At 44.7% G+C, this 24038-nt stretch overlaps 1 protein-coding gene across 2 annotated transcripts in view; it reads right to left on the bottom strand.

The window, feature by feature from the left end:
* Positions 1-237: 237 nt before the first annotated feature.
* Positions 238-24038, bottom strand: part of TRAF3IP2 (TRAF3 interacting protein 2) — a 41274-nt gene continuing 17473 nt past the window's right edge. The window contains exons 3-9 of one of the 2 annotated variants that reach the window (XM_061206995.1): positions 18081-18267; positions 14251-14429; positions 12067-12155; positions 8300-8368; positions 7102-7218; positions 3257-3331; positions 238-822 (exon numbers count right to left, since the gene is read on the bottom strand). In XM_061206995.1, the coding sequence (XP_061062978.1) occupies positions 676-822; positions 3257-3331; positions 7102-7218; positions 8300-8368; positions 12067-12155; positions 14251-14429; positions 18081-18267 (863 nt within the window). In that variant the 3' untranslated portion in view covers positions 238-675. Of the gene's footprint in view, positions 823-3256; positions 3332-7101; positions 7219-8299; positions 8369-12066; positions 12156-14250; positions 14430-18074; positions 18268-24038 lie in introns of both variants that reach the window. The other variant, XM_061206994.1, reaches the window with a different exon arrangement.

The raw sequence follows: 24038 nt of genomic DNA, 5'->3' as shown, positions 1-24038 counted from the left end.
GTGGTACAAAGTTGTTTTGTTCAAAAAATTCTACTGCAGGAATAAAGCTTTCAAGATTAAGTTAAAAGGATTGTTTAACTCTCTGGCCTCAATCCTTTAATACAAAGTAGTCTGTTACATTTGTCTAATATTCTATTTAAGCAGCTTTATTGATGTCCTTGGAAGCACCTGCCCAGATAAATTAATATATATCTATGTCCTTTGAGAAAAGTGAAACACAATTTTACAAAAGAGTAAATATTTTATTATTTGTACATGAATCAGTTTGGTCTGGAGACACACAGCATCTGGCTAACTCAGAAAAGTAGCCCAAAGCGATGGGAGAGTGTTTGTGGTCATTGACATTTATTGCAACGTCACTTGTATTGTCTACTTGCTAAGTGCTGAGAGCCCATTCTGGACACATCAGACTCTTAGGAGGAACCTGCAGTGGGCTTAAGAAGCTGGGAATGCAGAGCATCCATGGCCTCTGTTTCAAAGACAAGGTCCTTTGAGGTCTGGGGTGGCCAGGAGGAAGAGGACCCTGCAGAACAGGTTTTCTGGGGTGGGAGGGCCCCTCAGGGAGGGACTGAAAACAACAGCCCTGAACGCTGCCACACAGCCTCAGCCAGAAGAGTGCTCGTCAGAACAGGGGCCCAAATGTGGCACGGCCCCGAGATCTGGGGATGGAGGGAGTCACAAGGGAACCACCTGAAGTGTGGGCAGAGGCCCTCGGGGGGGAGCCACATACTCTTCCTCTCTGAGCAGCCGCAGCAGGATATTTTTTTTATTCTTCGGCCAGCTGTAGATGTGAGTGTTCTGAAGCCAGGTGGGCACATGCTCCTAGGGGAAAGAGAGTGACAGAAGCAAAAACCATTAGAGAAAAACCTGGACTCTAGATCCCAGATTCAGTTCCCAATTTTTCCTTCATGGGCGTCTCCTACTAAATTCTTCCGGGAGTTGTACTGTTTTGCTTTCGGAAGGGGTTCGAGTGTGAAATGTTCTTGGCTCCAGGTGCAAGCTGTGTAGCTTGTTATGGAAAGCACAGGTGTCCAGAATCTTCCTTCAGTCTCCCAGGCTACCTGCCCTTTGCATCTCAGTGTGCTTTTCACCACCCTCCCATAAAAGGGGTAGGACAGAAGTCATGCAGAGGGATGTGAATTCCCCTGTGGCTTCCGCAGAAGGGTGCCAAGGCTTTGGGCTTAATCTAATTCATTATCCTTTCACTCCAGCGACAGGGCTGGCTCACAGAAGAAGAAGCCCACCAGATCCCAGTTATCAGGCAAAAGCAGAACCTGTAAGCCAGGGATCGTGAGGGTGCAGTTTCAGAGTGCCCTCGGGGAGTGGACATTCTGTTGGGGAAAGAAAGACAATGAATAAGTAAAATATATAGTGGGTTCAATGGTAATGCAGGTTGTGGAGAAAAATAAAACAGAGAAAAGGGGTAGGGAGTGCTGGGCAGGGATGAAAGATCTGCAGTTTTAAATAGGGTGTGAGGGAGAGGTCTCACTGAGAAAACAAGCAAAGACGTGACAGAGTAGAGTGAGCAAGCTTTGTGGATGTCTGGATCCAGGCGGATAGGAGAGCCAGTGCAAAGGCCCTGTGGTGGAAGCATGCTTGCCAGTGCGGCCAGAGAAGAGTGAATGAAAGAGAGTAGGGGAGGGGTTTTGGAAGTAGAGGGGGCCGTATCAGATAGGGCCTCATAGATTTTTCACTGAGTAGATAGGACTCCTTTGGGGATTGCAGGATGAGCTTAGACGCAGCACCTGCTGTAGGTCAGGCACCATGCTGGGTATTGACGATGCCCAAATGAAAAAGACACAATTATTGCTTTGAGGAGTTCATAGTCTTATGATGGAGTCAAAATGTAACTCTTTTCTAGGCCATAGCATGCCAAGTGGAGCAGTCTGCCCTAAGAGCCGGTAACAAGGGGACTGTTTGAAGAAGTTTAAAAAACATTAACAAACCCAACTAAAAGCTGGTCTGCTTTTTTCTATCACCATAACGCTCCAGTAATTCTAAACAATTACTCCCAACAGCCACAGCCCCAGCCCCAGCCACGCACCACTGATTCAAGGTACTATAATTAAGAGCTCTCAAGAGAGGGACTATTCAGTACATCGGCACGGGGGAGGAGCCGTCAGGAGAGGCTAGAGGGATTGGGTGCTATGGGGATAAGCGAGAGTTCGCCGGACAGACAACCAAGGAAGGGCACTGCAGAACAGTGGAGCACAAGTACAAAGGCACAGAAACATGAAAGAGTGGGGCGTGTGCGAGGGCAAGCTGACACAGGCCACTGTGCCCAGAGCGCAGTGTCATCTGTGCGCACGGTGGCACGAGGGAAGGCCAGGCAAGCGGCACAGCCCTCTTCTGAAGGGCCAAGCACGCCATACTAAGGAAGACCGATGTGATCTGGTAGTCAGTAGGAAACCACCACAGAATTTCTAAGCTGGACAGAGACAGATCAGATCTACATTTCGGATGTTCTTGTTTGATGGCAGGACAGAGGATGGCTTGTACCAGGTCAAAGCGGACACAGGGAGACCAGGAAGGACATGTTGCAGTGAAAGCAGTCAGAGCCTGGGCGAGGGATGGAAAGCACACTGTTGGCAGGCTGTGAACTGCGCAACCCCGGGGGTCCCGTTCCCATAAACGGAACCCTCCCTCACCCAGGGCAGAAGTCTCAGTGCAGTCCTGACATCTAGGGATGCTCCAGGGTGGGGCTGGGCCTGAGCTCAGAGTGCTGTGGTCTGGCTCCCAAGATGTTAACTACACTGCTGCCTTTGCTTCTCCAAGCCTGGCGTGGGGCCTCAGATGGTTTTGCCCCCGTTCTCCAAATCTGCTGGCCTGCCCCTTCCAGTGAAAAAACCCTCATATGACCCACAGCAAAGTTCCCTTCCGTAACTGTATGGGTTTAATTCCTGCATTCTACAGCTTTGAGAGCTGAACTATGTGCAACAAAATATTTCCTTGGAACAGCCTGCAAAAAATGCACACATCTTGACTTTTATGTGCAAGAGATAAGAAGTATCAGATGAACAGTCTCTTTTCGTCTCGAGTTAAAACACAAACTACTTCTTTGTGTGTGATGGCTGCTTGAACAATTAGGAGGGTCTATCAGGTAAAGCTCTGAAACCTTCCTGACTCATGCTGGTCAACTGAGTGCTACCACCTGTTCATCTTTCTGGCAACACTGCTATCTCGAAGGATGGATAAAGAGCTGACAAGCTTTTCCACTTAAAATCCCAGATAACAAACAAACCGTTTGTTTGTTTACCTTCTTAGCATTTGGGAAGAGCACAGGGATGAATCTGAAGTTCATACTTCCTTGTTTTATGAACTCAATCTGCATCTGGAAGAGAACACACTTGAAGGATTAATTTCAGGAATGAGGATGAGGAGTTAATAGTACCTTCGATCACGCAAGCCCGCACAGGATTTTTATTCTGATTTCCTTCAGTGTCGCACACTCATAATCTTAAACTCTCCATCACACGTGTATGCCATTTGCTCATTCATCCGTCATGTATCGAAGGCCTATTGAAAGTCATGCTCTGTGGTCAGGGGGCCCGGCCGGCACCACCACCTTCCCCGCCATGCTGTGAAGGCAGGCCCCGCACCCCAGTGCCCTGGTCGTGCTCGCACTGGACTCTCCATCTTGTGCATATCTTTAACAACAGCTTCTGTCTCTCCCCAATCTTCTAAAGACACTCTCTTTATCTTCTCATGCCATGGGTCCCTTTGACAGTCTGGTAAGGACCCCTTCTCCAAATAAAATACGTAAGAAAATAAAACACCTAAGAGAACAAGAAAGAATAGAATATCTAAGAAAATAAAGGAACTATTGTTACTGTTATTGAAAACCACTTGTCAAATATTTTTAAAATATGTAAAAAAACTTATTTGAGATTTAAAAAAAAAAAGTCATGCTCTGTGCTGGACTTGGGGTTTCAAGGACTAGGATACTTTACAGGGTGTGCTGAGCTGCCTCATAGCAGTTCACAGAAGCCACTCACGTGCATCTCTTCCCAATTCTGTGTTCAGTGACTTCACGTTGGTAGCTTGAAATCGGCCATGTGAGAGTATTTGTACCATGGAAATGGGCAAATGCTACAAATCAGGATCCTTTTTTTTTTTTTTTTGAGAACCAGTTTACCAGACACCATGGATATAATTCCTATCCTCACAAAGCCAGCAGTTTAACGAGCAGGCAGAAAGGAAAACTACCGACCACAGTGCAGCATGAAAGGTATGAACAAATCGCTGTGGAAGCCCAGTGGGGGCCATCCTTTTCTACACCAGTGGCTTGAAGGAGTTACAAGGGAGTTGTCAATTGGATACTAAAAGAAAATAAGAATTTGGTCAGGCAGGGAACATGGGGGGAGGGGAAGAACATTCCCAGCAGAGGAAACAGCATGGGCAAATGTCTGGAGGTGTGAAGGAATGTTTGTGGGGTTGGGACCAGCTAGTAATGCGTTGAGGCCGGAGCACAGGAGGGCAAGGGAGGCCGAGGGAGGCCGAGGGAGGCGAGGCTAGGAGGTCAATGAGAAAAGTTCCGTCTGCCAAGCTTTAGGGTTCCCACACTACTTCCAATTTGCTCTGACACTGTGGTGGCCCCACAAGATTTAGCTGCCAAGAACTCTATCAAAACCAGAATTTTCAACGTGAGAGAAGTTAAGAGTCTTCCAAATCCTGTAACCAGAACAAAGCTTTCAGTCATCTGATGACAAAGGAGATGAGGAATTATGGGTTCCCAACTATCTCATCTTCCAACTGATTTTTATAACTGAGAAGTCTTCACCATGCATGGGAATAATAACAGAACAGAGAAGAAAGTGACAGTGGTGATGACTGAAATCACCATAGAAACAGCCTCATAAACACTCACCCTTACACTCACGCACACACTCACACGCACACACACAGAGTCACAACACACACAAATCTTCCATGAGGTGTTTTCTCAGAGCCATCTCACATTAAAAATCAGAAGACGACACCAAAGACATATTTTAAAATGGCCCGAGTGAGGTGCAACTAAAAGCACCAACCACATGAGTACAAACAAGCGAGAGGAAGGGTGTAGGGCTTGTAAGTTAAAAGTGAAGAACTGGATTTAGTCCCTGACTTCCAGGACACTGCATACTGTACAATTTTGCTTGTCCATTAGGCTACCCCGGTGGCGGCGCATTTTTATTGTCTCTTATGTTTCCAGAGATGGGCCTTCTGGGAGCCGTTGGCTCTATGATGCAGTTACTTATGGGTACCTCTTCGCTCCCTCTGTCCTGGAGTTTCCTGCTGCCTGGAGGGGACCAGGAAGTCAGCCAGGTGGGCAGGTAGGCACTTCTGCAGCTGGCCTCTTCGACCCCTCCAGTGATGAGGAAGGGCCCGAGACATCGTTGCCCCAAGAGACCAAGTTTGACAATCTGGTTCATGGCTGGGCACCGTCAGAAAAGCCCTGAGGTTCAGCTGCCTATTACTGCCTGGTGTCACCACACACCAGCAGAGCTTGACAGGACCTGGAGCCCTTCACACACAAGAGCTGTCGGCCCCAGGACGGGCAGTTCCTAGAGGTGAGAGCTTCGGGGCCACGCAGACAGCCAAAGGGTAGCAGCACCCAGAGCCAGCCATGACCTTTAGGGCAGAAAGGGTGGCTCATCTGGGCCCCACCAGGGTCTGTCAGGCTGGGTAAGAATGGAATAGGAGGGATACTTATCTCCTGACTCCCTGGCCTCACTCTATGACCTCCCTACCTTGCCTCGGCTTTTGCTTTGGGTTGATTCTGAGCTCAAGTAAGTGGTCGGCACTTGGTAGAAGAGGAGCCAGAGACCCTGAAGACCCAGATGGGGAACACCCACCCAGCCAGCCTGCCTTTTTCCGGTGCTCCCGACCCACAGGACAGACCTGGATTTCAGTCCGCCTCCCCTGAGGTGAAGCTGCACGTCCTTGACCGCCTGACTGCCTCCTGCCTGGTGCTGCTTACTTATTCCGTCTGGGCCATGTCTGCTTCCTGCCCCATCTTCCTGTCTTAATCAGTGACCTTTTATGCCCATTCCAGGTGCCTTCCCCCCTTGTGGAATGTTCGAGCTGAAATGGAGCTTACAAGTTCTAGTCCAGTGAGTTTCAAGCCTTTTTAAGTCTCAGAATCCTTGGTAAACCAGCCTGAGAAAGGCAGACAGCTCTGGGTGGGGTGGGAGGCCCAGAGCCCCCAGCACATATGGGCACCTGGAGGGACTCTACAGGAGAGTGTGACAGTCACAAGTCTAGTCCGGCATCCTAGTCAAGCAGGCACCGTCTCCACAGGGTCTATACGGTCATGGAGAGCAGGGAGGTTGCTTGCCCATAACGCAGCCAGTTCCAAAGCTGGTGATACTTTCAGCCAGAATGTTCTGTCAGATGCTGCATAAGTCAAACTTCCTATAAATGTCTCCCCCTGGTTTTAATTTGACCAGGCCCCCACAGTTCAGGTGTTGCTCATATGTCATGAGCTAGAACCATCCCTTCCCTTGACCGAGCATCGGATCTGTGCCATATGCTCCACAGACATTATTTCATCCAATCTTCACAACAACACGGTGTTAGTGACCCATTTTCTGAATAGGGACATGGAGGCACAAAGAGGTTTAAGCCTTTGGCCGGTGGTCACACAGCCTGTACAGGAGGAAGCTAGATTTGAACAGTCTCTTTGACACAACTGGCGGTGTGCTTTTGGCTGTGCTACTCTGGCTCTCTGAAAAGGCAGGGGACAGAGCAGGACACAGATGCAGCAGCCCACTCCCCTCACAGCCCAGTCTACTGCCACCCCACCGCACCCCCCAGACTTCACATTTGTTGATAAACAACCAAGCCAGCGAAGCACTGCTTTCCAGAATCTTGGAACTTAGAGATCACAGATTAATCTCCCTGTTACTGAGACGTACACTGAGTCCCAGAGATGTGGGACTTGCCCCAGGTCCCGAAGGTAAGCGGAGCGAGAACCAACACCCGCCTCTCCTGCGGGGGTTCTTCACCCATCAGCCGGCCTTCCTCAGTTGGTCTCTGGTGAAGGACAGGCCTTCACAGAAGAAAGAGCCCGACTCCGAGGGCCCAGGGCCGCCGAGGTGCTGTGGTTTCCTCACTCACCATTCGATGAATGTACTTAGTATGTAAGCCATGCTCATCCTCGTCCAGCTGCGACTCAGCACCTTCCACATCCTGTTTGTATTTGGGGCTGATTGCTACAATTATCATCACTGTCTTCTGTTAATGAGAGGGAGAAAGCATGTTTATGGAAGTGTGGAGTGTGGTCCATTTGGTGACGGCAGGCTGGAGACCGGCCAGCAGGATTGTGAGCATTCTCTGATACACTGCAGGATGGGGGGCCGGCCTCCATCCACAGAAAGTGAAAGGCACGGCCCCAGCCCAGGCAGACTCCCGCCTCCCCTCCTCCCCTCTGTCTCCCTCCCCAGCTCCCTTCAAACACCAAGAGCGAATGGCTCCGGCTCTCCTAAATGGATGCGGTTCTGCCCACCGATTTCTACAACCATCGCTAATAAATGTCTAATGAAAACCGGAATCACTAAGTGACTGCATTGTGGCAAAATGGCTCTGCAACGGCAACGATGAAAACCCCCTCCCTCGGGCAGCAGGATCTAAGCTGTCAGTTACTGCACCCTTGACTGCCCTGCTTGCCGAGGAGCAGACCCTTCAGCACAAAGCAAATATCAGGCTGCAGACAAAAGGAAAAGCCTCAAAACCCCAGCCTGCTGAGACTCTGTCCCCCACCGCTCCCTCCGAAAGAGGCGGCCGACACAGACAGGCTGGCAGCAATCAATTTCTATCTTGTTAAAGCACAAAGTGTCCCAGTGGTCGGTATAGATTCTGTCAGTGGAAAACAAATCACAAGGCTGTGAGGGGGCGTCGGGGGCTGGGGGTGTGTGGGCAATGTGCTGCACGGCCTGTGAGGCTGCCCTGGAAACCTCTTCAGCCTGATCCCACAAAACATTTGGGGTGGCCTCAGATTCAATTGAGTTCTGCCACTCCCACCCCACTCCCTGCCTTCATTTCCTCCTTTCCTATTCTGGTCAAAAAATTGTCTGCTGTGATTGTTATCAACCACCTGTGTCTGGTTCGACAGTTATTTCCTGCCTGTGCATGTCCAGGAGGGTGACCCCATCCTTCCTTTCCAAGTCTTTGCACGGCTGCCAACAAGGGAAGCTTTGTTGGGACTTTGTCAGCTTTGGCCTTGGTGGGTATGCCAGTGCTTCTTTCATAAAATAACTCCACAAGCTAATTGTCTTTCTCACCAGAAAACAAGTTCAGAATTTTGGAAAGTACTTACATCCCTAAGGTAGCGTTCCATCCACTTAATGATATCAATGCCTCGGATTCTATCCTCAAATATGTCAATCTACAAGAAAAAGATGTGGAAAGTGACTCTTAATGAGAAGCTCTGTCTAGATGCAAAGCAAGAGAAAGCACAGGAGGCTACATACATTTAAGACTGAAAAAGTCACTAATGCTTTTTGCAAGGAGGAGCCTGTAAATTTAAAAATCAAGATACAATTTTCTTAAAATGTTTCCTATTTCAAGATTAGTAGGCATTTGAGTATTTAGTATTTGTAATTATGTTTTAAAAATCTGAGAGACATAGTAGACCACCAGTTGCATGTAAGCCAGCAACATATGCATATATATATGTCTGTAATTTGGAAGGCAAACATGATTCTGGAGCATTTTAATGGATGCGTAGTATGCGCGTACTGAGATACGATATGGTACTTTGCTTGCATTAGCCAGGTCATTATTATGGTATTATGTCCAGTTTCGATCTATATATTTAGAAAGGATTGCATGAAACTTGAAACAAGTCCAAGAAACAGTCACAAAAACAGTTACTGAGATGGTGGGGAAAAGGTTTATGATGAAAGTCAAGAAGTAGAACTCCTGGGCCTTGAAGAGACTGGTATTAAATATCAAGCCTTCGAAGGGGAGAAAAACCAGTTATTTTCTGTTTTACAGAAGACGAAATAAGAAGGCCTTTCTTGAGCTCAGCCTTGCTCTGCAGCCAGAGAGCAGTGTGTTTGTGCACAAGGCGCTCTTGATTGGAAGAGGGATTATATACGGGAATGGGTAATACAAGGAGAGTGTCCTTGAAGAGGGGTTATTTGATTCAGCCGCACTGCTCCCAGATCAATTGTCCTAAATGTTATGCCACCATTTAGGGCCAATCAAGTCAAGTCTCAGCCATGCAGCAAGCTTCTGTGCCACCCGTGATCCAGGCTTACCTCTCTTTTCCACACATGTCCTGTCTACTTTCCTCCCCACATTGGTGTCCCCTGCACCCTAAAAGCACAGTGCAAGCCCCCCTGCTCTGTGAATCCTCCTCACACACTGACTTCCTTCTCCTCACCTTAATGAACTCTACCCCTTTGTGACCACTGGTGGTACTGGACACTGAACACATTATTATAGCATTCTTTCATTTACTGAATGTCTCATTGATGTCTGTCTTATCTCTTCAACCTAGTTCTAAGCTTCCTATGGAACAAGATCCTGCCTTGTGTACACCAAACTCAGATACATACAGTACAAATATGAGTTCAGAATGTTTTTCTTTTTAACTGATGGAACATCAAAAATGGAATGGCTTTCCTTTTGGTTTGGATGATTCCTGCTTTAAAATGTCCGATGGCCAGTGGCTACATTAGGTAATCTGGAGAGAGCTTCTGCAGCTCTCCGAGGTTGTGCCAATTATCCATTTCTGTTCTACGAGAGAGAAGCAATGTGATGTCAGGGCTGAGAAGAGACAGGCAACTTGGCTTTCCTCTTGGCTCCTGCCCTTCCCACTTGCATGACTTTGGAAACGTTCCCAAAACTCTCTGAGTCTTAATATTTTCATCTGTAATATGTGGTTAATAAACCTACTTCCTAGGGTGGTTGTGAGGATTAAAATGAGTTAGCGTGGAAAAGGCGTATCAAAATGCCAGACATGAAGTAAGTACTCAATAAATGGTCATTCTCGTTATTACCCCAGCACCTAAATCCTTCCTTGCTATGGAGGTGGACATTCTGGGCGGCACAATGTGCTGGAGATCTTCCATGAGTCTCTCCAGATCTCTACTAAAATCCACAGCTCCTGACAGGCCAACTTTTCCACCCAGCCACTATTATGAGCTGAATCACCTCCCTCCAAATTCGTATGTCTCAACATATGTCTTAACCCCCAGTGCCTCAGACTGTGACTGTATTTGGAGATAGGGCCTTTAAAAAGGTGATTAAAGTAAAATGGGATCTTATGGGTGGGCCCTGATCCAATATGACTGGTGTCCTTATAAGAGGAGATTATAAAGAAAGACCAGAGGAAAGACCAGGTGAAGACACAGGGAGAAGATGGCCATCTACAAGCCAAGGAAAACACTCAGAATGAAAGCAACCCTGCTGACACCTTGATCTTACACTACTAGCCTCCACAACTGTGAGGAAATAAATGTCTGTTGTTTAAGCTCCCCCACCTGTGGTACTCTGTGGCAGCCCTGGCAAGCCAATACAGCACCCCCTTTAGGTTGCAGGCGTCACTGTTCCCTTGCCTCTTCAGACCTCAGGGTGGTAGGAATTCCTGCTTTTGCTAGTCCTGGGATATTGAACTATTTATTCCCTGTGGATTCCCTAAAACTCACCTAGAACTTTGAAAATTGTCCCTTTATTAAATTACCCATTAAGTTTATTTTTCTCCACTAAGGGGATCTTGATGTATCAATATAGTAACTTAGCTGTCCAGGATGGGGCTATGGGATTCTACCACAGGCTTCATAGTGATGAGGATCAAGGACAAATTTAAACTCGGCCTAAGCAGCCCCTGATTGTTAAGGTCACAAAAACCTGTCCTCTTCTCCAGAGACAATCAGTATGCTTATTTGGAAAGGACAAAAAGTAAGATCTTTTCTGAAATGTTGACCTTATGTCTTGTAATTTGATTTTATATCATGGTTGCCACAGTGTTTCTTATCCCAGAAATGAGAAATTGAAATGTTGGTCTCTATATAGTCATATAGTTATATAGTCATGAAGTCATGAAGTGTATAAAGTTATGAAGTGTATAAAGTGTATACTTTTAACAACTTTCATGTACTTCCATTTAAAAATAATTATAGACTGAAGAAAAATTTTGAATAAAACTCTTGTTAGAAATGCTAAATAATCTTTAAAATTGACATTTAGCTACTAAATGTCAACATTTATCCTTTATCCTTCAACATTCCTATTTGTAGATATTTCCCTTGATTTTTCACCACTCTTTAGAATTGACTGTCCCTAAATACCCAGAGGAGGTCTCTGGGAAGGAAGAGAAGCAATCTCAGCGTTTGAGGAAAGCCAGTCCTCCAAGCAGCCTCCTGTGGTTCTCTATTTATCCTAAGGAAAACTTACATGGGTTTAAGCTGAGCTTTTTCAAAGCACTGCAGGGGACTTGAGGAGCATGTGCTTCCTGAGATTTCTTAGGCTAAGATCACAGTGAACTGCAGGGCTGGGGTGTCTACCTTCTTGAACTAGCCTAGACCAGCCGAGAACCTGGCCAGGTACCTCCCTGTCCAGAAGCATTGCTGCTGCAGCAAAGTGTGGCCCAGCAGCTTTGCACAGCAGGGCCCCAGGCTGCAGGGGCCTCCACTGCAAACCTCACAACCCAGTGCAGAACGAAAGGACCTTGTAAGATGAGTAGGTGACCTGGTGAAGCCTGCAGCCTCCTGTACCACAGGAAGCATAACCAAAGCGGGCATGATTGGTGAGGATGGGCAAAGATGCCAAATGCAGCGAGAGCCTGGCGTTTTCTTCAGGCCGGGCGCCAGCTGCATACATGCTCAGCGTTTACGCCGTTCTGGCTGTTCGGAGGCACTCGGGGTCACTCAAAAGGCATGCAGGAAAAACATGCTGGAGACTTTGGGTAGTTTAAACTCTAGAAATAATTACCTAAATCCATAAGCATTTAGTTCATAATCACGTAAATCAAATAACATAGCTTAAAACATCAACAGCTCTTTACAATTTTTCTTGTTTTTCTTTTCATTATACTCACTTTAACTGTTCAGTCTTCTCTTTGGATAAAATACTTACTGCAGTTTGGAAGCCATTTACCAACAAAAAGTTCACAAATTTCACCACCTCCATGGCCGTGTCCATAGAATAAGTGATAAAGACTTTCCCTAAGAGAGATTTTTCACAGTTATTAGAAACTAGTCAAATAATTCTACTCTAAACCACACTTGAAAAGTGTATGCAATGTCTTTTGTCCTTCTAGAATAATGAAGGGAAGCCTCAGGATGGGAGTGGTCTAAGGGCTTATGGCTACAGCAGGGTGAATTGCTGTCCTCAGGACATAGATCTGCAGGCCCAAAGGGGCAGGGGGGTCTGTCCAAGGGAATGCAGACTGCTCAGGGTACATGGAAAGGAGAGAGAGTTCTGGCAGGCTGAGACAAGCAGAGGAGGTCTTCTGAAAAACCACATGATGCGTTAACAAAAAAAATCCATCACCCAGAACCTGCAGGGCCTTAAGATCAGGCCACCCCTGGTATATTAGAGACACTTGGCTCTGTGCCCACAAAATACTCTCACAGCAGGCCAGGAAGTTGAGCCCTGCTAAGGGGCCACCCAGCAGCGTCCTCTTTTGATCTCATGATGCTCTCCACTGCCCTGAACTTGACAAGAGCAAGTGAGGAGAGGGAGAAAGTGGTTCTCCTCCCCCTCCCCCCCCCTCCTCCCCCTCCTCCCCCTCCTCCCCCTCCTCCCCCTCCTCCCCCTCCTCCCCCCATCCCCTCACTGGTGGGGGAAAGGCCAGGAAGTTGGAGTAGACTAAAGCGCAGCTCAGAAACGTTACTAAGAACTTCAGCAGCTTGAAGGAGAGAGCCCGCCTCTGGCAGGTCCAGCATCATTGACTCCCTTGCTTCTCCGAGTCAGCCTAGAGCAGCAGATGGGATTGTGCCCATAAGCCTAACCCAGTCAGGGTGGGAACCAGTGTTTTCCCAGGCTAAAGTCTTGGGTAAATTATCTGGCTAGCGTGTTAATGTGGTAGATGAATAATCTCTCTGTGTTGGCTTTTAGTCTGGAATCAACTGGCTACATCTCAGGAAGCCCTGGGGCAGAGGGTGGAGAAGAAAGCAGGGGCTGGAGAGAACCTACTTATCTATGCTTAGGCTCTTGTTTTTTGAAGCACACCTCTCAAATGTAAGTATGTTCAATGGTCATATTGACTCATTTAAGCAGCCAGGCATATTGATGGCACTCTATTTTCTTCTCGACACCTAGTATTCAACCAATTCCTCTGTAAGAATTTTAGGACTCCCTTTATAGGTTATGGTAGGATAAATATGGTCTATAAACTGACACCCAGACTATATCCTAACATCTTCCATTCTCCAGAAATGCTCGAAATTTAAATGTCTAAGATTTTAAGAAGATTAAAACAAAAATTTTTAATAAAAAACAACAATGGATCATTGTCATAGAAATCTTTCAGAGCCTTAAATGACCAAAGAGCATCGATTCCCCCAGTTGGAATTAACAAATGCAAAGGGCTTAATTTTAAGTTTGGTTCAAAGCAGTGCCTAGATTTGGAAAGGGCTTATTAGAATTCCAGCAAGCGCAGCAGAATGTAACAATTTCACAAGTAGTGACTGTTTTCTTCAGATTTCTGGAACTTACTGTCCTGACAGACCTTAATATGAGAACATTTTGGTGATATTTCAACATTTCTGGTTCTGGCTGCAAAATGTGGAAAAAGCATCATCACCTGACACTTAGTCGAATGTTTCTTTAAATAAAAGGCTTAGTTTGCATTTGGTTGTAAAGCAGTATGGAGAATGTGAGACTGCTTTTTCCAAGCAAGATTGCTTATTCCTACAGGAAATGACCTCGTTCTTGAAGGCTGCTGCTAATTTATGGTGAGAGGCTAGATCCCTGGCCAATACCACGTGGACATCTAATCAATCTATCCAGGGACAAATCCACTCAAGAGCATCATTTAGAAGAAGGAAAAGGCGTAGGGGTCATTTGTTGTTGGAGTACATGTTGAAGAAAATCTAGTTGTTAAGCACTTTGTGAGTATTGCAGGTAGTGTCAGAATCACTACAAACAGTCCTACAAAATGCTGGTTACTTTTTTAACAAAAAGCAAAAAAGGAAATTTCATTTCACTGTGTAGTATGTGAGAGATATCCAAGATTATGGATGAATAATCATCAAGTACTCTTAAAGTATAAGACCTGACAAGAAGAAGGAAAAAACAACATCGCAAACAACTTACGCAGTTCTTCTGGCAAATTGCTTGTTTTCAGCGTTCCTCTGGCTGGAGGGTTCCTTGGGGGTCTAGGGATAGCAGCTGGGGATGGAGTCTGGGGACCCTGCGGTCTCAACTCTGCAGGACACTCCAAGGACTCCTCAGGAGCACCAGCTCTATGAGGTGGCTGGTTATAAAGCCGGTCCCTGGAAAGGAATACATTCACAGTAAATGTTCATGTTTTATAAACACAAACCTAGGGGGACAGAAAGCCTTTAATGACTATGGGAAATACCAGTGAGCTATCTCTCTCCTCTGCCTCCATTTCTTTCCTGACCCAGAAGGACAAGGTTTTTTTCTGCAGAGATTTTGGTCAATGAGCAATCTGGCTGGCTGCCATTTGTAAGGGCCTGTGCTAGGGGTCAAAGACAGAAGAAGGATTTGACTTCTCGATTTAAGGACTGTCTAATGGGGAAGATAAATCTCACGTACAGATCAGACAAGATCACCAACAAAACAAAGTAATACAATGGGTGACATACAAGGTTTGGTGTTTAGGCATTCTGATAAAAAGACAACTTTTAGCTCACGATACATAACATTTAACTATATCTCAAAAGATAGAAAAGACCATGTAGGTTTAAAAGTATCTATGTTAATATACGAATGAAAATCTGATTTTGAAGACCCTTTAAAGAGGTTTGTACCATATTATTATATGGCATCTTTATTATTATTTTGGTCATCAAAATATTCCCATGCACAGTCTGCTGAGAGGAACAGCCAGATGCACTCGTGTGAGGTTTGGAAGGTAGACGGAAATGGAGGCCATGCTTCTGCCACTTCTGTGGTTTCTGTTGTTAAGGGCTGTCTGTCATGAGGTGCCGAGTTCATCAGGAGGCATCCCAGGGTCCCGTTACAGCTTCACAGTGTCAAGGGCAGGGCATGGGCATCCGTTTTTTGCCAGTGCAGACCTAGCAGGAACAAAATGTTTCCAGTAGCTGAGGTGGTGGCAGCTTCCGGACTCTGGATTGTGCTGTGGCAGCATGGCCTAGAATGGAGAGCTCCATGGTGGCTTTCTGACCCTCCGCCTCTCTGACCATGCCAGAGGAAGCAGCCTCTTTGGTCTCCTGTTCTGTGACGTTGCTCTGGGATCATTCCTGGAAGCCCAGCCTAAAACTCGTTCCTCCAACCTCCAACAATGTCGTAAGTATCCAATTCCCTATATTAAATCCCTTCTGTTCACAATAGCTAGAGTTGTTTCTGTTTTCTGTAACTGAATTCTAACTGATACGGAGACTAAAACTGTGTCTGTAATGTTTTATTTCTTCAAAAAAATATGAAGTAAATGTGGCATTGTTAACATTTTAAAAAACCTAGGTAGTGGGAACAGGAATGTTTGTTATTTGTTATGTTTGAAATTGTTTTATATTCTAAATTTTACGAAAGTTTTGAATATAAAAATCTGTGTGTATATGCCTAGATTGTTGCTTATGATTTCATATTTTTACCCAAAAGAATATTAAAAAAATTCTGAAAGTCCTATGTAACAAGATTTAAAATAAAATTATACAGAATCTCAACTATATTTTCTTTTTTTAAAAAAATTAATTAATTAATTAATTTATTTTTGGCTGTGTTGGGTCTTCCCTTTCTGTGAGAGGGCTTTGTCTAGTTGCGGTGAGTGGGGGCCACTCTTCATCGCGGTGCGCGGGCCTCTCACTATCGCGGCCTCTCTTGTGGCGGAGCACAGGCTCCAGATGCGCAGGCTCAGTAGTTGTGGCTCACGGGCCTAGTTGCTCCGTGGCATGTGGGACCTTCCCAGACCAGGGCTCGAACCCGTGTCCCCTGCATTGGCAGGCAGATTCTCAACCACTGCGCCACCAGGGAAACCCATCAACTATATTATATTTCTAATTGTGAATGCTTGAGGAAGTTATTTTTATTTTATATTAATATAGAAAAAAAATTTTATGACATATGCCTTCATCTAATGGGGATCCAGTTCCATATTCTTTTTGGATTAAATGTCTTTGTACCCAAAGTTACTTAGTTGTTATAAAAGACGGTTGCTCATTTGACAAAGCAATGTTAAGGCCTTGATAATATTCAAAAACTTTCATATAAAACAATATCATGGAGAGTAATGACAGAGTAAATTTTCTGTATTAAGGTTCTCTTTCAAAAGACCAGTAAGAGGAGAATTAGCTTCATTACCTGTACTTATTTTTCATTATCTTAAAATGATAAAATAAATGCAAGGAGACCATAGCAGGCTTAAATTGATGTTACCAAAGCAATTACTCTGTACTACATTTGCTATTCTTCTGTATATCTAAAATTATTTCAAAATAAAAATTTATTTTAAAAATTACTATTGCCTCTCCTATTCAACACTAAACATAAAGATGCTTAAATTTTGTTTGTTTTCTTGGAATTTTAGATATTTTTTCTGCAAGAGTGCTTATCTGGCTGTGAATCATTACTTAATTCCATTATATAAATTCCATGCAATTTTGTTTTTAAAAAAATAAGGCATCTGTCTGCAAAGAAAATCTGAGGGCTTGTCGGCTTTTGAGTGAAGAGGAAAGGCAGATGTGCCTTATCTGTCATTGTAAATAGAGTGGGCTTTTTTCTTTCAATAAACTTTTTGAGCTGATTATCGATTTCTCTATTTCTGAAAAAAACTGCTTTAATAGGACCTTCATATCTCATTCCGTTCTCAAAACAGAATATAGATTTACTCTGAGTGGTATATAAAAGTCATGCTTGAGCAAGAGCAAACATTTTGTCTACTCTCTTTCCAATTTTGTCATAAATTAGGAAGCTCCATTTACATGAGTTGTTCCTGTATATTTTAGATCTATAAATTAAGAGAAAAAGAAAACTTGAAAAGTCAAAAGAAAACAATGGGGCTTCCCTGGTGGTGCAGTGGTTAAGAATCTGCCTGCCTATGCAGGGGACACGGGTTCGAGCCCTGGTCGGGAAGATCCAACATGCCTCAGAGCAACTAGGCCCGTGTGCCACAACTACTGAGCCTGCGCTCTAGAGCTCGCGAGTCACAACTACTGAAGCCCGCGCACCTAGAGCCCGTGCTCCACAACAAGAGAAGCCACCGCAATGAGAAGCCCGCGCACCGCGATGAAGAGTAGCCCCTGCTCGCCGCAACTACAGAAAGCCCGCACGCAGCAACGAAGACCCAACACAGCCAAAAATAAATAAACAAATTTATAAAAAAAAGAGAGAACAATGAAGAGAAATATGATTAAAGGATTAGACAATTAAATTAGACAATTAAACAATTAAAGTCAAGAAAAACCAAAATTGTTTTTCTGGAAGAAGTATCGGAAAGACCTAATAATGGCGTTCAACATGTGTGAATTCTTTTATTTACAAAAGAAAATAACAGGTTATTTTAAATTTCTATTAAGAACGAATTGAATTTAAAATTTCAAAGTAAGAAATGGGCTTAAACAGGTGTAGAAACTAGGGATATAAAAAAGAACTTCATAGCTTTGGAATCAGTCATAGTAAAAATAAAAACCTATTTCGTGGGCTAAAAGGCCAGGGGATCTGAAAGTAAAAGAAGCAGGTGTGACTTAGCATCTTAAGAGCCTTTCCTTCAAGAGCATTTTGACTAGTCACCAGTGGCTTTATGTGTCTGGTAAAGAGATTCTTATCAACCAGTTTCCCTTTCCTTCTGACCTGAAAAGTCTATGTGGGGCGTTCCAGTGTGTGACTTGGTCAGCAGCCTGGGTAGCAAACCAACAGAGTTTAGATACATTTTGATTGCATTGGCATCATTCTTTTTCATGTTAGAACTGTTTGAAATTTGGCCCCATCGTACTTACTGATACCTCAGGAGCCCCAGGGAGGAGTAATCTCTCTGTGGAGGCCTCTCCTCTTGGTCCCAGGGGCTGGGATAGTTCAGGACGACCTTCTGCACAGGGTGCAGGCCTCTCACACTGGCTCCAGGTGGGGCCTGCCCAGGTAGAGCCCGCTGGATCACTTGCTGGTAGGCTGCTCGAGGGTAGTCGTGGCCATCTGCAGGTAAAGACAGCAAAGAAAACAGGGAAGGCTGACCCTAGCTCCTTTGTGTGAAAGGAGAGGTAAGCTCAGTGCAAATTTTTGTCCTGATACCAACTGAGGGTTCCAGATAATGTTTACCACCTCTAAGATGTTTGCCATATTTCTGTACTGTTATTTGCTTGATTGCTTTCATGAAATTGAGTCATTGTTTTTATTTTTTTCCTAAATAAAAATGCCTGTGAAATCATGAGTTTGGTGTTCTAATTGGAAAGCGCAAAGCTCCACATAGGCCCCTATTTAAATAAGATGCTTAAAATAATCCAAACTGAGCCTATTCCAGCTGCCTGGCTGATAAAGACCAGGACTTGGAGGGCATCTCTAAGAATGGGGAGGTAGGACCACAGAGACCCCTTTGGTCTAGGACAAGATATACTGCCCAGGTTTTGCTGTTACAGCCTTCCTGGGGCAGGTGAGATACATCCCAAGGGGTCCAGATCACCACTATTCCTACCATAATTCCCCAAGTTTTTAGAACCTAAGGCTAGGAGAAATTATCCTAAGGATAGATACAGAATCACTACTTGCTCTTTTCCTTCCCTGGATACACACACACACACACACACCAATCCCTCAAGAAGAAGTAAATGAATGAAAACTTGGCTCATACCTCTGGGAAGTAGCCAACCAGTTGGCAACACCTCCCAACTTTCTCAGTGCTCTGTTGCTAAAGGCTATGTGCACCTGGGGCCAGGGCAGTTAGAAGAGGGAAGTCTCAGAGCAAAGCCAGGCCTGGCAGTGATTTATATGAATTTGTAACCTAGAAGAAAGTTGGTCCCAGCCAGGCCCAGGAGTAGCAGAGTCCCAGAGGAAGAAGGGCAACCTGCCTGACCAGGTGAGAGAAGAGAAGTGAAGGTCAGAGGAGGCATGCAAGGGAACCCAGGAAGGGTGGGAGAGGAAGGCTCTGGGGGAACTGTCCAGGCCCAAAGGGGCTCAGGTGTGGGAAATCTGAGAGCTTTGATATATCTTAGGGGTAGGCCTAGCTTGGAGAGGGACTGGAGAGAGCCAAGTGGATAACCCTGCAAAATGAACCATGAGCACGTCCTGGTAATCCAAGCATTGCCACCTCTGCCCAAGTAAGAACTTGGATGATTGAGGAGGCATAGCTAGTTAGGGCAAGAAAGAACCTTGGTTTTCAAAAGATATTTATTGGTCTTTATTCTTTTTCTGATTATATAAATAATAACCAATTTGCCTGCTGTGTAGGTAGGATACATGCCGGGATGTAAAGTGAAATAAAACTAGGAAGTGAGCAAGAAAGTAACAGATAAAGAAAGTTCGAACCAGAATGTGGAGAGCGAGAATGTGGTTAAGAACTTTATTCCTAGTTTGGTAAGTAGTCAGGAACCACTGAAGTTTTCATGGGAACATCTAGGGGACTATGGCCTCAAGTACAGAAGACAAATAATATGTGTATTCACTAGTGTGGCCCCACTGTCTGGACTCAGGAAACTTGGCTGGGTGACCCTGGAAATGTGTCCAAGCCAGTCTCTCAAGCATGGTCAGAATCCCTGGATTTAGTCTATTGTCTGCTCTGACCTGGGACACCAGCTAGGTCCTTCCTGTCCTGCTTCCTTTGGCAAAACTGACCACACCCCTCTTAACCCAGGTTGTCTCCTGGCCCTAACCGTGACCCTTGCCCTGCTATTGCTTAAGCCTGGTCATGATATTAGGGGCTTAAGGAAAGGGAGGAGGATAAAAGGATCTGACTGGGTCTATCCCAGCCCCTTGGCTGATAAAGACCAGGACATGGAAGGCATCTCTAAGAATGGGGAGACAGGACCACAGAGCCCCCTATGGTCTAGAACAAGACAGACCACCGAGGTTTTGTTTTTACAGCCTTCCTGGGGCAGGTCAGACACATTCCAAGGGGTCCAGCTCACCAGTTGGAGTTTCAGGGCTACAGGGCTGGTCTCTCCTGCTGCTCTTTTCCGCAGCTAGAACAGGGTAAAAAGTGCCACTGCTATCAGGTCACTAGGCCAGCCATGTTTTTAGGTGTCTTGTATGAGTGGACCATTTACAAAACCAGCTATAGATACAACCCTCCAGAGATTTCCCATTGCATTTAAAATCCACCTTGCATGATTGGGTCTCTGCCCTTCTTGATTTTATCTCCTACTATACTCTGCTCACCCAGCCCCAGCTATCCTGGCTGTCTTTCTTCTTCTTGAACGCCCCAAACTAGTCCCCACCTCTGGGACCCTGAGTCTGCCATCCCCTCTGCTCAGACTGTTTTGCCCTGTGTCTTTACAGATCAACATCTCGACATTCAGGGCTCAGCTCAGATATCACCTGTTCACCAGTGGATTCACCTGTTCAAATCCCATCTCCCTATTTTATTTTCTTCCTAACGCTTATCATGTTTGTGTAAGTAAGCATGACTCTTACTTGTCACCTTCTGACCTGCCTTCCGTACGAGACTCTAAGCTCTGTGAAAGCATGAACTGTGTCTGTTTGCCACCACATCTCCAGGCACAGTGCTGACACCCAGGGGATGCTCAATAAATGAATGAATGACGACTGAAGAGTTACAAAGCCAACTTCACACACGCACACAAGCGAAGCCATGGAGCACTGCACAATCTGCCTGGTAGGTCTTGGGTCTTCTAGACTGTCTATGTCTCATCTGCTATCCATTTGCGGTATTTTCAGTGTGCCTCCTCTTCCTACTTCTCTGGAAGTAGGAAGAAGGAAGACAAGGAGAAGAGGAGCAACGTTGCCAGTGGCCTTGAAAGTTTTTAATGCTTAGAGCCATTCTTGTTTCCCATATCCATTAAAAAGTGGCTAATAAGGTTTTATTTGCTTTAAAAGGACTAGCAAGCTCTAATCATAGGGTTTGTTTCTTTTCCAGAAGGCGGATGTTAGTGCTGTTAATCAAAAGCCTTTGAATCAAGGACATATGATTTCTAACAGATTATTCCTCACACAACAGGTTTTTGTCTCATAGCAACCAATCATACCATTAAAATCACTAAGGCATGTGGGCTAAGTGTTTGATTAGCTGTAACTCTCATTTCTGAAATGGCCACCTGTGATAAAAACTTACACTGGTTTGTGTGAGCAGATGAAAATGATCCACCTCATCTATTTTTGAAATTAGGGTACTGACAATATAGTTCTCTATGCTGTCCTTTGATTGTTAAAGCAAAGAAATATTGAATATCAGAGGGTCAATCAAAAATAAGATTTTTTAAAAAAAAATAAATTTATTTTATTTATTCATTTTTGGCTGCATTGGATCTTCGTTGCTGCGCGCGGGCTTTCTCTAGTTGCAGCAAGTGGGACTACTCTTCGATGCGGTGCGTGGGCTTCTCATTGCGGTGGCTTCTCTTGTTGCGGAGCACGGGCTCTAGGCTTGCGGGCTTCTGTAGTTGTGGCACGTGGGCTCAGTAGTTGTGGTGCATGGGCTTAGTTGCTCCGTGGGATGTGGGATCTTCCTGGACCAGGGCTTGAACCCGTGTCCCCTGCATTGGCAGGCAGATTCTTAACCACTGTGCCACCAGGGAAGCCCAAGGTTTCCTTTTTGTAAGTGGAACTTGACTGGTTTTGTCTGGAATTTGGTTTGTTGTGTGGAAAAGTTGTGAAATAAAATCTGTATTTGTTGGGTAAATGAATGTCTTTTCATTGCTCAAATTTTGATAGTTTTGTTCCACTATTTTGACCAAGGCTTGCTAGTTTAGCTGGGTACTATATATATAATGGCTAACATTTATCGATTACTTGTTACATGCCAAGTACTGTTCTAAGTTCCTTATTCAGGATTATAGAGTTCAATTTTTTGTTTTCCTAAAGAAGAAGTTTAACAGAAAAAAATCCAAATTCCTTACCACAGTCCTTGCCTCCTTCATTTTCTAGCATATCATTCTCTCCCTGCTCACCCTGCTCCAGCCCCACTCGCTTGCTTTTGGTACATTAACTACACCAAACTCCTTGCTTCCCGGACCTTCTTTTCCTTTAGATTTCAGCTCACACGTGTCCTACTCAAAGAGGTCTCCTCTCACCATCCTGTCTATTAATGTCTGTTCTAACACCTGGCTATTTCCTTTATAACACGTACACTTTGTTATTTTGTTTGCCGATTTCTTCTTATCTATAGACTTATCTCCAGTAGACTGTGAACTCCGCAAAGACAGGACCATGTGTGTTGTATTCACCCCTGCACACCCAGTGCCTAGCAGAGAACTGGGCAAATATTTGTTGAATAAGTTGATAAATGAATGAACAAGGTCTGTTTCCAAATCTCATTGACCTCCTTTCTTTCCTCTGCTCTCCCATTAGACAAGTAAAGATGGCCTTTCCAAGGCTTGATATCACAAAGTCTCTACTCACGATTAGGGAATCACTCCTTTTCCCAGGAAGTAGGGAACAGATTTCTTTTTGTTCATTCAACAAATATTATTGAACCTCTATGGCTAGGCAGGCGGTGAATAGAAATAAATAGGTTATAGTTCTCCTGAGTAGCTCAAAATAAATGGAGAGAGAAAGAGGAAATCTGTGTGTCTATGGATGTGTTTGGAAACACAAACCCACACTCAGTGCGTAAGAGAGGCGTGCAAGCCAGCAGCCACCTACATGGTAGACTTAAGAATCACTGCCTAAAATATCTCCCCCAATGACTTGTCCTCATGCTTAAAATTCCATAAAGAGTGCATTCTGTAGAATGTGATAGACAAGTGATTTGTTAGCACAGTAACTCCTAGATTCTGATGCAGTGTTAATCACAAAATAAAAATACAAATCTTGCACAATCATGAATAGGTGCCCAGAACTGTATGTTACTTGTCAATCTTATGATCCTCTTGGCCTGGGTACACACGGTCTTCGTGTTACTGGGCTTTGACCACTTGGAATTTGTAAACCAAATCCTAAACGAGGTTTTCCACTTATCAGTCAAAACATTCAACATTTTTCTTCCTTATTAAGAATGGTATTAAAAGAATTTATGAGAGAGAAAATAAAATCTGATTTTCAAGTTGTCAAAAGACATGATGATATAACGCAATCACTTTCGCCAGGAAAACAAAATGGCCAGCATAAACTATTACAGGAACTCCCACAGCTGTAAACAGCTGTAGTTCTTGAAAGGCAACGCCTTTCTTTATCATCTCTTCCATCTGGTTTGTTTTTTCCTTACTTTTAATTCTGCATGCATTCTAGCATACAAATAATCACTCTTTGGGGTCCATATGAGCAATAGTAGGCATGTGCCCACAGGTTTATTTTATTCAGTCTCCTTGGTAGAGAAAGCAAGAATTTTACAGTAAAATAAGAGTCTTTTAGACTTAATACATTCTTTTCTCCCAATTTATTTGCGTCATGGGTTTTATTTGATTGCATAGCCATGATCTCCAGTCTGGTGACCTTCAGTGGAAGGATTTTGAGGCAGTAAGAGGCTGACTTCTCCTGGGGGTGGGGGGGAGGAAAGAAACAGTCTTTTCCCACTTCTTGTTTTCACCTGCTTTGATAACTTTTTTTTTTTTTGACATGAAAGGGGTGACCTGTAACCATTTTTGCTTTAACTTGCAAAGGCTAAGGTATGCCATTTGCATGGTGATCATTATTTATTTATATTTTCATTAACGGATGAGGAAGTAATACTCTTCTAAAGCCGAGTAGAACCACGTAGCCATGGTTTCCAACTGCACGAGCATCACTTAGGTGAACAGCTCTTTTGAAGTGGTTTTGTTGGCAATTAAATGCAGTTACAGCCCTGACATGAAACTAAGCAT

This window comes from Eubalaena glacialis, chromosome 12 (genome assembly GCF_028564815.1).
Source record: "Eubalaena glacialis isolate mEubGla1 chromosome 12, mEubGla1.1.hap2.+ XY, whole genome shotgun sequence".
Taxonomy (NCBI): domain Eukaryota; kingdom Metazoa; phylum Chordata; class Mammalia; order Artiodactyla; family Balaenidae; genus Eubalaena; species Eubalaena glacialis.
Note: the sequence above shows the minus strand (reverse complement) of the source record. Positions and strands in the feature narration are given on the sequence as shown.